Genomic DNA, 11,037 nt, shown 5'->3' on the forward strand with positions numbered 1-11,037 from the left:
TGCCCCCAAACCAGACCTCTCCCGTCCTGGAGCTGGACTCCCTGAGGCTGATGGCGAGGTCCCAGCTCCCCGGGCCAGTCGCCCCCGTGCCCCTGCTGCTTGCTGCCTGCTCTCCCCGCTGCTCCGCCTGGCCCGGTTGCTGATCCCGTCTGAGAGCAGCTCTTTGTGCTGACCCCATCGCTCGTGGTGCCTCCAGGGAGGCTGAAGGCTCCGGGTCCTGTCCCTGCTCTCTCCTCTGCTGGCAGCTCCCCGTGGGGCTGTCTGGGGGCTCGGGTCTGGCCCCAGGGAGCTGCAGCCCCCACTCCCTCTGCCCAGCTTTAGCTTTTCTGCTGCTGCTTCTGCTGCTGGGAATGGCCAGGGCTGGTGAGGGGACTTCAGAAAGAGCAGAAGTGTCCAGGTCCACCCTTGGACATGGCGGGTGTCTGATCCCAGAAGCCACCGTCCATCCCATCACCTGTGGGAGCTGGTAGGGACAGCGGGGGACCACCAAAACTGCCCCGGTGGTATTTGGGGTGCCTGTGGAGTTTCTGGCCTTTCTGAAAAGGGAAGTGGTGCCAGTTGTTCCAGCCTGCTGCCTCTGTCCCTCCTGCCCAGGACAGGAATGTTGCCAGGGTGTTTAGTCTGCACGTTGTGGTGTTGATGTCTGTAATGTCCGTTAGGAGACTGTGGACTTGGTATCTATTTTTTTTTTTTTATGGAAAAATAAAATGTCCCCCGAGTGTGGTGTTCCCCTGAATGGCTTACTGGGAGGCAGCTGGCTCCTGCAGCTGCGGGTGAAGCAGGATGGGAACATTTCCCCTGAACATCGCTTGTGGGGCTCACCTTGAGCCTGTGACACCCAGGAGATGGAGGGGGTCTGCCTGGGGAGCCTTGAAGATGGATGAAAAGGTAACCCCTCAGCTGTGAAGGCAGCTTTGGGGGAGGGAATAACGTTATCCTGCAGGAGGGGGGTAGGAACAGGGATCCCTGGCCCTGAACTAGGTCTCCCCTGTCCTCCAGGAGCTGGACCCTGGCTGCCCCTTCATTCAGGGGCACAGCTGGGGGAGCTGGTGGTGGTGTCCTGGGCCCATCCCGGTGTCATCCACCCCTGGGACCTGCTGTTGCTGCACGTCTCTTCCACCCCCATCCTCCTGGCACATTTCTTTCCTCTGGCCTTTCTTCTCCATCGGCAGCCTGCAGAGACGGGGCCTGTTGCCGAGGAGCTCGCACCAGCTTTAAACACCTCTCTGTGTTTAACGGGGCGCGTTTGGCTCCTGCTGTGCCTGCAGGCACGCTGCTCCTTCCACCCTGTGCAACGCCTGTGTCCTGAGCAGGCAGAGGGAGGGTGCTGGGGCAGCGCCTGGGGATTGCCGGGGGTGCTGGGGGGCAGCTCCGCGCACCTGGGCTTTGGCTGCCGTGTGTGCAGCAGAGCAGGGCTGCACGCTGGGGGAGGACGGGTCCGGGAGCCTGGGCCTGTGCCAGGGCTGCCGTGTGAAAGGGCAGGAGCTGGAGCTCGAGAGGGGGCTCCCGGAATAGCCGCCGCGATGCCGGGCTGCGAAGCTCCCGCTTCCCTGGGCGTCGCCCCCGAGGAAGCTCCGGTATTCGCTGGGGAGACCCGCGGGGGCCCTGGGGAAATGGAGCGTTTGACGGGGACGGAGCGATGCTGGGCTCCCAGAAGGGCGGCCCCGAGGGCTGGGCCCAGGGGCTGGGCTCGGTGCTGCCCCGGGCAGGGAAGCGGCTGCGGGGGGGGGCCGGGTCAGACCGCGGGGATCTCCCCGGGGGGGGGCCCTCGGCTGCTGCCCGCGGCTCCCGCGGCAGGCGGAGAGCCCCGGGCTCGGCGTGGAGCCTCGGCGGGCACCCGCAGCGCCCCCCGGTGCGCGCCCCCGTGCCGCTGCTCGCCCCTCCGCGACCCCCCCCGGCCCCGTCCCTGCCCGCCCGGGGGCTGCCGGTGGCCCGGGGCGGCTGCGGGGCGCCCCCGCCAGGCCGTTACCGGGGACCGGGGGGTGCGGGGCGGCGGCGGCGGCGGGCCCGGTGCCGAAGAGGTTAAGCCGCGGCCCGGTGGGTTGGAGCCCGGAGCTCCGCGGGCCGCCCTATAAAAGCGCCCCGCCGGCAGCTCCCGGTGCGCACGGAGCCGCCGCGCCATGGAGCCGCCGGGCACCGCCGGGGCACCGGGCGCGGCGGGGCGGCCCTGGGAGGACGCCAAGGCTTTCTACGACAACCTCGCCCCCAAGAAGAAACCCAAATCGGTGAGAGCCCCGGGCTGCGGCCCCGCCGCCGAGGGAGCCCCCAGCCCGGGGAGGGAGGCGGCTGCCCGAGACCCCCCGGGTGCTGTGCTCCCCTAGGGTGGGTGCTGTGCTCCCCTGCATGCCCCGTCTCCTCCAGCCCCCACTCCCCTCCAGGCCCCCCTCCGAGTGCCCGATCTCCTCCAGGTCCCTCTCCGAGCACCCCCCTCTCCTCCAGGTCCCCTGCGGTCCTTGGGTGCTCTGTCTCCTGCAGGTGCCCTGGGCTCCACATGGGTCTCTCCGGTTTTCCTTTGATCCCCTCCCAGGGGGTCATCTCCCTAGGGGTCCTGGGGGAAGCCCTGGCTGTCTCCAGGTGCCCCCCCTCCTTCGTGGCATCCCTGCATTGCCCTTGGCTGCCTGGGGTCTCTCCAGAGTCCCCGATCCCCCCGGGATCCTGCATGTCCCCGGACTGTCCCTGTGTCTCCCCAGGGCTGAGACGTCCTTGTGGAGCTGCTTGGTGCCCACAAGCTGCCTGTCCCCAGCTGCTGGCCAGGGGCAGGAGGTGGCCGTGGCAGAGCAGGGGGACAGCCCGGGGCCCGAATCCCTGCCTGGGGGCGCTGGTGCCACCCCAGTGGGCTCCCCCACTCTGGGAGATTAGAGCAAAGCCTGCGTTATCTAACCAGAGCTGAGCTCTGCTGCGTTTAAAAATGGGAGCTCTGGAAGCGCTGCCGTGTCTCAGAATAGCCGTGGCAGCGCTGTGCTGGCAGCCTGGAGAGGTGGCCGTGGGCTGGCCCTGGCCCCGCTGCCTGTGAGCTGCGGGCACCGGAGCGTGGGGCAATGCTGGAGCCACTGCCACGGGGCCTGGGGCACGCAGGGCCTGTCGTGGTGAGGCTCCGTGGGGGGGAACCCCAGTGAGGGGAGCTGGCCAGGAGGCTGCTCTGCAGCCCCCAAGTGGGGACACCGCCCTACTTCCCTGCGGGGGACCCCCGGTCCTGCACCCGCTGCAAACCGTCCGTGCTGTCACCTCGCCCTGCCCGTGGGACAGGGGCAGCCTGGCGTGGCGGGGGGATGCGGCTGGTTGTCTGCCACACCATGCTCTCAGCCTGCTGCAGGTGTTTGCCCGAGCTCCTCCTCTTCCTCTCCTGGCAGCACGCTCGGTGCCCACTATGCCCGTCTCTGCTGTGTGTGGGGGGAAACTGAGGCACGGGGCAGTGGTGTGGTTTGCTCGCGTGGCAAACCAGTGGCAGAGCCAGGATCCAGGTGCTCAGGCCCCGAGGTCGGGCTGTGCCCCCCATCCATGGGGCAGGCTGCGTCCAGGCCAGGCAGCTCGGCTGCCCTCGCACACAGCTGGGCTGCCCAGCCCTGCCAGGCAGCTGTCATGCCCCGTGATGGACGGCTGCGGAGCACTTTTCTGCATTATAAATAATGTGTTTTGAAAACTCAGAAACATCCTAGCCATTGCCCTGAACTTTAATCTGATCCTGAGCAGGGGGCTTGCAGCTCCCAGGGCTTCCCTGTGCCTGCGGGAAGTGAGGTTGCTACTGTCCGTCTGTGCCCTTGTGGGTGCTTCTGGGTCTGTCTGTCCTCGGCTGGGTCTGTCCGTCCTTGGCTGGGTGTCTCCGCAGCCAGGGCAGGTGCTGGTGTGGGAGCAGGAGCAAGCCAGAGCTGCTGCTTCCTGCAGGTGGGCTGGCAGGAGGCAGGGTGATTTGGGGCACATTTTTGGGAGCACGTTCCTGGCTGGGGAATGGGCTAACGCAGCATCCCCAGAGCCCGGGGGGCTCCCTGCTTTGCCGGGGTCTCTGCTCTTCCCGCTCCCTGGCTCCCATGCCTGCTCCAGCCTCGCTCCTGCCAGCTGGGGGAGGTCAGCAGTGAGACTTGTCACTCTTCAGCAATGTGGAAAATGTCCCCCAGCATCTCCAGTGACACCATGTGGGGAGCTGGTGGGAGCTGCGTTTTGCTGCTCCCCTTCTCCGGGTGCCCCTCGTCCCCTGGCCCGCCAGGCCCCTGTGCCCACGGGGACCCGTCTGGCTCAGCGGGGTGCCTCCTGTGCTGGGCTCTCCGTAGGCGTTGGGTGCAGTGACTTTTGGGATGCTTTAGCTAGCGAGGAGACCTGTGCTTGACCCTGGACCTCCTCCCTTTCTGTGTCCAAGTTTAACACCAAAATTCACCTCCAAGCTTTGAATTTCGCCCCAAGGTCTTCTTCAGGAGCCAGCCCAGAGCCACCAGCATCCCTCCAGGCTTTTGGGTAGAGGTGTGTCCCGCAGGATCAGCCCCAGGCGGTGCAGAATTACCTGCTGCACCGGGCTGCAGGCTGGGGTCTGCCTGGCCTCTGGGGGTGGCAGTGGGAGCTGCCGGTGTTGGGGGCATGGGGGGGCACCTGCAGCTCTTGAGTGGGAGGGCACGGCTCTACTGTGTGGCCTGGGGACGTGTGGGATTTCCAAATGTCTGTCTCTAATCCCTGGGGGGCTGCTCAGGATTTACATGCGATTAGGAGGGTGATTTAACGGCCTGCCAGCTGTTGGGTCTGCGGAGGAAAACGTGGCGTTTCCACTCACTGCAGAACACACCTTTCTGTCAAAACCGAAGCGTTTGGGGTTGGGGTGGGTTTGGTGCTCTGTGGAGCTGGAGTGTGCTGGGAGGTCACTTATGTCTGGGATGGGGTTTGGACCTTGGGGACCGCCTGGAGGTTGCACCAAGGGCTGGGCTGTCAGCATGGGTCCCTCCTGTCCAGGCTGAGCCCAGAGATGCACCTGGGGTTATGGTGGGACCTTCCCCCCTGCCGTCCTGCTCACACCTCTGTTAAACACCTCAATCATCTCTTGGGGGAGCTTTAGGACAGGGCTGGATGTGGCCTCCCATTGGAAGGGAAGAGGGGAGAGGAGCTGACCCTGAATCCCCAGGCACAATTTCAGGTGGATTCGGCTGAGCAGAGCCTCACAGCCGCTTCCTGGGGATTTTGTGGGGCAACGGGCTGCAACCAGCCTTGGCCGACCTTGGGTGCTGCTCCGAGGGCACTTGGGGTGCCCAAACCTGCCAGAGCTGGAGGCTGTGTCGGGATGGAGCCCTGTGCAGGCTCCACGAGCCTCGTGGGACTAAACGTAGCCCAGCCAGGGCTGCGGGATGTGCGCACTTTCCATTAAAAAGGAGAGTATTTTCTCCTAGAACTGTGGTGTTCCCCAGGCAAAATGGGGGTTGTTGGGTCGTTCACAGAGCTCAGGTGGAGTTGAGGTGCTGCAGTTCCCATAGTGCCGTGACTTCCTAAAGCCACTTTTTGAGCGTGGTAATGACCATCTGCAGTAACAGCGGGGATGGAGAAGCATCCAAACAACCTCGAGGAGGGAACACTTCCAGATGAAATCTCCACTTCAAAGAAATGTCAGAATGCATCTCACCTCCTTGCAGAGCAGAATTGCCTTATTCCCCAGCAGTCAGCATTTCCCAGAGCACAGCAGGGCTGCTGGAGCTGCGAGCTGCGCTAGCGCCTGGCTGAGGCTTTCCTGCAGAAAGTGCTCAAAGGGGCAAATCTTCCTCCGCAGGCATGAGCAGGATCCGGCAGGTCCCGTTCCCAAAGGCTTCCCGCCTGCAGGCGGCTGGGGCTCCGGCAGCCCATGCCGGGGCAGAGGAAGGCCCCGAGCTCACGGTTATTTTTATTGCTGCGTTTATTACCTCTTAAATTAACCTCCTGGAGGCTTGTGCCTTTACATGGCAGGGAAGGGACCTTGAGCAGCCTGCTGCCGTTGCGCAAGGTGCCTGCGCTCTTGGCACCGCTGCTGCAAGGTGTGCACAGCGTGATGCAGCTTCAGGCCAGGTACCCAGGGGCCCTGCACACACGTCTCGCCCCCCAACACGCCTGGGTGCTGTGTGTGCCACTGACCTGCTGTCGGTGCTGGGCTGGCAGGGCAGGAGGTGCTGCGCTGCCACCGGGAGCGAATCTCTCCTTACCCAGAAAGACTGCGCGGAGCGGCCGTGCTCCTTGCTGAAGGCTAATGGCCGGATGCCCCAAAGCCTTTAGTGGTTATTAATATTAATATTTTCAGGTAATAAATGGCCCATGACACCGGAGTTATTAATTAATGAGGTAGAGTGCTGAGACTTGGCCCACAGCCAGTTAATAGCCAACACCCACCAGGCAGCTGAGTGTGAGGTGGGGTTGATACGCTCCTGGGAGTGATGCTGGTGCTGCTGCTGCTCTGCTCCCACATTTGCTAGAATAACCCTGCGTGTCCTGGGGGTTGTTCCTATGATCACAGATCATTCAGGTTGGAAAAGACCTCTAAGGTCATCTAGTCCAACCTTTATCCTAGTACTGACAAGTCCACCACTAAACCATGCTCCTGATTTCTACATCTACATGTTTCTTGAAGACCTCTAGGGATGGTGGCGGCTATTCCAAGGCTGCACAACCTTTTCAGTACAGAAACTTCTCCTAAAATCCAACCTAAAAGCTGGGGGGAAAAAAAAAAAGCTGCTTTGGGGAAAAAAAAAACACCTGCTTTCCCAAAAGAGCTGGTTCAAAAGGGGATCTTATTTCTCTACAAGGGTCCCTCTGGTCACGGTGATGTTCTCAGGCTGAGCTAATCTGTATCTGGTCCTAATCGCCCACTGCTTAATCTGCTTGCTGGGGATTTTGGGTACTGATGCGGCTTCAGAGAGGCGTCAGCCATGCTGCAGGGCTGGCCCCAGGCGCTGCCAGTGGGGCGGTGCGGTGCTGGGAATGGCACGGGGGCTGCTGTGACTCACTGCTGGGCGCGTCTGTGCTGGGCAGGATCGGCAGAGCCAGCGTGGGGCAGAGCAAGCCCCGGGGCAGGCCCAGCCCTGCGGGGAGAGAAGGTCCCCAGTGCGGATGGGGCAGCTCGTCCTTGCCAGGCTGCTGTTCTTGCAAAGCCCAGCCCTACGCAGGGTGGGAGCTTGAACTTTGGAGCACCTGGGTGTGCGGAGCAGGCTGGAGAAGGCACCCTCCACCTCCGGGCAAGCGGCATCGCTGGGGGATTACTCACGGGTAATGTGCTTCGTGATCCTGGAAATCACGGAGGAGCTGAGGGCAAGGTGTTTCCGCAGTGCTGACGGCCTGGATTTCACGGGCTCCCCGTGGGGATGCCCCCGAGCGCCCCAAGCTGCTCCCAGCAGCAGGGCTGCCTCTGCTGCCCTCCCGTCCTGGGATCTGCTCTGCTGGTAGACAGATTTTTGTTGGCCGTCAGTAATGAACCGGCTTTCAGACTGCAAGTGGTGATGGGGATTAACGCCCTCCAAGGGGAGAGGGAGGACAGGCAGGGGTCAAGAGGAGACTGACTTTTGTGGTGCCCCCCTCTGGCTGCCAAGTCCCACCGACGGCCCCTTGTTGACTTTGGTGGATTTTGGATCAAGTGCATGAACATTAATAATAATGACTCATAAATCATTGCTTGCACCACCTGTTTGTCATGTTTCCACCCACAATAACTATATTGAGTGTGTTTATACGCTCAGCTGGCATGGGCTGTTTGTCACATCTGGATAGCAGCATGGGAGTGCGGATCTTGTCGAGCCGCAGTGTGTGGTTTTTCCTGGCTGGAGGGAAAAAGCCACACACATTCCTTCTGCGCGGGGTCAAGTGGTTCTCCCGGGGCGGTGCCTTGGGTCTGGATGTGTCCCAGGAGCCTGTTTGTCAAGGGAGAGCTTGAACATGGTGCAAGCCTCAGAAAAGGGGCCTCAGGTATCCGAATGTGTGGGGACAGTGTGTCAGGGTATATCCAGGGCTTCTCCCCTGGAGCAGGGAAGATGAGGACATCAGCTGCCTGGTCAGTGCAGCCGTCCCAAAGAGGATGTGCTGTCCTGGTGAGGGCTGGCCGCTGCCTCCAGGTGGGGGGGCCGTCAGCGTGGGCTGCCCCCAAGTCTCACCCTTTCCACGCAGCCAAAGCCCGAGAATGCCATCACCATTGCGGTGTCGTCGCGGGCGCTTTTCCGCATGGAGGAGGAGCAGAAGATTTACAAGGAGCAAGGGGTGGAGGCCTACGTGAAATACCAGCTGGACCATGAGAACGAGCCCTTCCTCCCCGGGGCTGCCTTCCCCTTCGTCAAGGTGAGCGTCCGCCCGCATAAGCTGAACCTGACCCACGAGTTTTGGGGTGAGGGGGCACCGCAGGGTGCTGCACATGCAGAAGGGATGGGAAATGAGGGATGTACCCACAGAGCAAACAGTGCAGATAAACCTCCTGGCAAGGATGTGCTGCTTCCTGGGCTGGGGAAACGCTGAATGTTCCAGATTGGCCAACGAGCCCGAGAATTGAAGAAATCATCTCTTTGGATCATATCTAAAGCTTCCATTTAGGGAATTCTCATCTTGCTCTCTGACAATAAAATTGGCTGAATTCAGTCTTGCTACAGAGTTGGCCAGTTTCTAATTTTGACATGTTGAAATGAGATATTTAAAATTTTAAATGTTTTCCAATTTCTGCCCCAGTTCTGCTGGATTTGGTGCGGTTTCTTCTGCTGGTCCTCATTGGAGCGACCTCTCACCTTTTCCCAATGAATAAGCAAATCCACTTGGTGGGGCGAGACATATTCTTTTCCTGATTGCTTGAAAAACACTTCTCTGTAACTCTGAGCTAATGCAATCTCCTCTCCTAACAGAAACTCGAAGCTTGTTGTGTTAGGCAGTAGAAGGGTGGCTGTGTGTTTTTTCCCCAATGCAGCCCCTTTTTTCCCAGCTGAAGCCGCTCGCTGGTGTCCGCGTGGCTCGGGGCGCAGCTGGGGCAGGTCCCTGGTTTCGGTGAACACAAGTTGTGCTCGGTGAGGAGGGCGGCAGGGCTATGCCCGGGGCTCGCTGACCCTCCCTGTCCCCGGGTGCTGCAGGCGCTGGAAGCGGTGAACACGCAGCTGCGCGAGCTCTACCCCGACAGCGAGGAGCTCTTCGACATCGTCCTCATGACCAACAACCATGCCCAGGTCGGGGTGCGGCTGATCAACAGCATCAACCACTACGGTGAGCTCAGCGCAAAGCATGCTTCGTGCAGATGCTGCCAGCTTTTGGGTGGGGTATTGTGGCTGGGCAGCGGGTTAAGGAGATGCTTTCTCCTGTCTCTTCCACCAAACCGCGTGCTGAGCCCGCTCCTCCCAATCTTCCTGGGCTCTGAGTGGAAGCTGGCACTTTTTGGGGGGCGGCCGGGCTCACCCCGCTGTCCACCTGCCCTCAGATCTGTTCATCGAGAGGTTCTGCATGACTGGAGGGAACAGCCCCATCTGTTACCTCAAGGCTTACCACACCAACCTCTACCTCTCCTCCGACGCCAAGAAAGTGAGTGGGGCCATTGAAGAGGGTGAGTCTGGGGTCCAGCCTGGGGGTTGGGGGGGATGCCCAGAGTCCACAGGGGTTGGTGCCAGGAGTGATAGCTCCAGTGTCCCCGTGTCGATGTGCAGGTGGGGTGGCTTTCCCACATCCCATCAAGGAGGGGATGTCCTTGATGCTCCAAAGAGCCTCCAGTTTCCATGGGAATAAGGCTTTCCTTGGGCTCTACAGCTCTTCTGGTGCAAAGGCACTGTCTTCCCTCTTTAATTCTTGCATGCAAAGTGAGGCCTGTCATCTCAGTACTTGTTTTTGCTGTGAAAGGTCTCAGGGCCAAGCTGCAGGCACTGTTTGGTGCGTGCATGTCCTCTCTGTGTTTGCTTGCAGCCTGTTGTGTTTTGCTCTGCTCCTCAACAGACGAGCGGTGTGGCTGGGTCCTTGGGTAAATGTCACCTCTCACCTTGCGCTTCGTGTCCCCAGGGATTGCCGCGGCCACCATCTTCAGCCCCAGCAAAGATCTGGAGGTGTCGGAGAACCAGCTGCGGGTGGCATTTGACGGTGACGCCGTGCTCTTCTCGGATGAGTCGGAGCAGATCGTGAAGGCTCACGGCCTGGATATGTTCTTTGAGCATGAAAAGGCTCATGAGAACAAGCCTCTGGCACAGGTAGTGCGGGGCGTCCTGGCATGGTGCAGCCAGAAAAGCCTCTGGGGGAGAGGCAGCCTGCAGCGATGGCTGCACCATGGGGAATGTGCCAGGGCTGGCGCGTGGAGCATGGCGTGCGGTGGGCCAGCAGCCTGGCACTGCCAGATTCGGGCTGCGGGATGGCTCCGGCTGCCCCCTCAGTGCCACTTCTGAGGGCCTGTGGGGAGAAGGGCTTGGCCAGCGTGCCCGGCCCCGGTGGGACTGGGTGCTGGGAGCAGGGGTCGGCACGGAGGTCTCGGAGTGACGGCTTCCCCTTGCTCCGGCAGGGACCCCTGAAGGGCTTCCTGGAGGCCCTGGGGAAGCTGCAGAAGAAGTTCTATTCCAAGGGGCTGAGGATGGAGTGTCCCATTCGCACCTACCTGGTGACAGCCCGGAGCGCCGCCAGCTCGGGAGCCCGGGCCCTAAAGACTCTGCGCAGCTGGGGCCTGGAGACGGACGAGGCGCTGTTCCTGGCCGGGGCTCCCAAGGGGCCGCTGCTGAAGAAGATCCGGCCTCACATCTTCTTCGACGACCAGATGTTCCACGTGGAGGGAGCCAAGGAGATGGGCACCGTCGCTGCCCACGTCCCCTACGGCGTCGCCCAGAAGCACAAGCGGCCGGCGCAGGAGAAACAGCCCCAGAACAGCAAGTAGGGCGGCCGGCACGGTGTGGGCGCCCCAAGCAGCACGCGTGGAGCTGGGCTGCGCTCGGCCGGGCTGATCCCGGTGGGAGCCCGGTGCAGGTGCGGGCGGAGGAGGAGGCTGCCACAGCCTCCTTTAGCCTTGGTGTTTTTTGCGATGTCGTGATGTTGTCCCCTTCCTCGTGGTGCCTCCCGCGAGGCGCTTCCCCGTTCGTCTGCACTTGCTTCAGGCAGCGTCTCTCGAGGACGGGT

General features: G+C 61.8%; 1 protein-coding gene across 1 annotated transcript; it reads left to right on the forward strand.

The window, feature by feature from the left end:
* The first annotated feature begins 2,120 nt into the window (after nucleotides 1-2,120).
* Nucleotides 2,121-10,798, forward strand: NT5C1A (5'-nucleotidase, cytosolic IA). The gene is made up of 6 exons (XM_035561980.1): nucleotides 2,121-2,225; nucleotides 8,092-8,259; nucleotides 9,033-9,162; nucleotides 9,374-9,496; nucleotides 9,943-10,127; nucleotides 10,433-10,798. Exons 1-6 carry the CDS (start codon nucleotides 2,121-2,123, stop codon nucleotides 10,796-10,798), a joined length of 1,077 nt encoding a protein of 358 aa, XP_035417873.1.
* Nucleotides 10,799-11,037: the final 239 nt, after the last annotated feature.

The sequence above is a fragment of the Cygnus atratus genome, chromosome 23, assembly GCF_013377495.2.
Source record: "Cygnus atratus isolate AKBS03 ecotype Queensland, Australia chromosome 23, CAtr_DNAZoo_HiC_assembly, whole genome shotgun sequence".
NCBI lineage: Eukaryota > Metazoa > Chordata > Aves > Anseriformes > Anatidae > Cygnus > Cygnus atratus.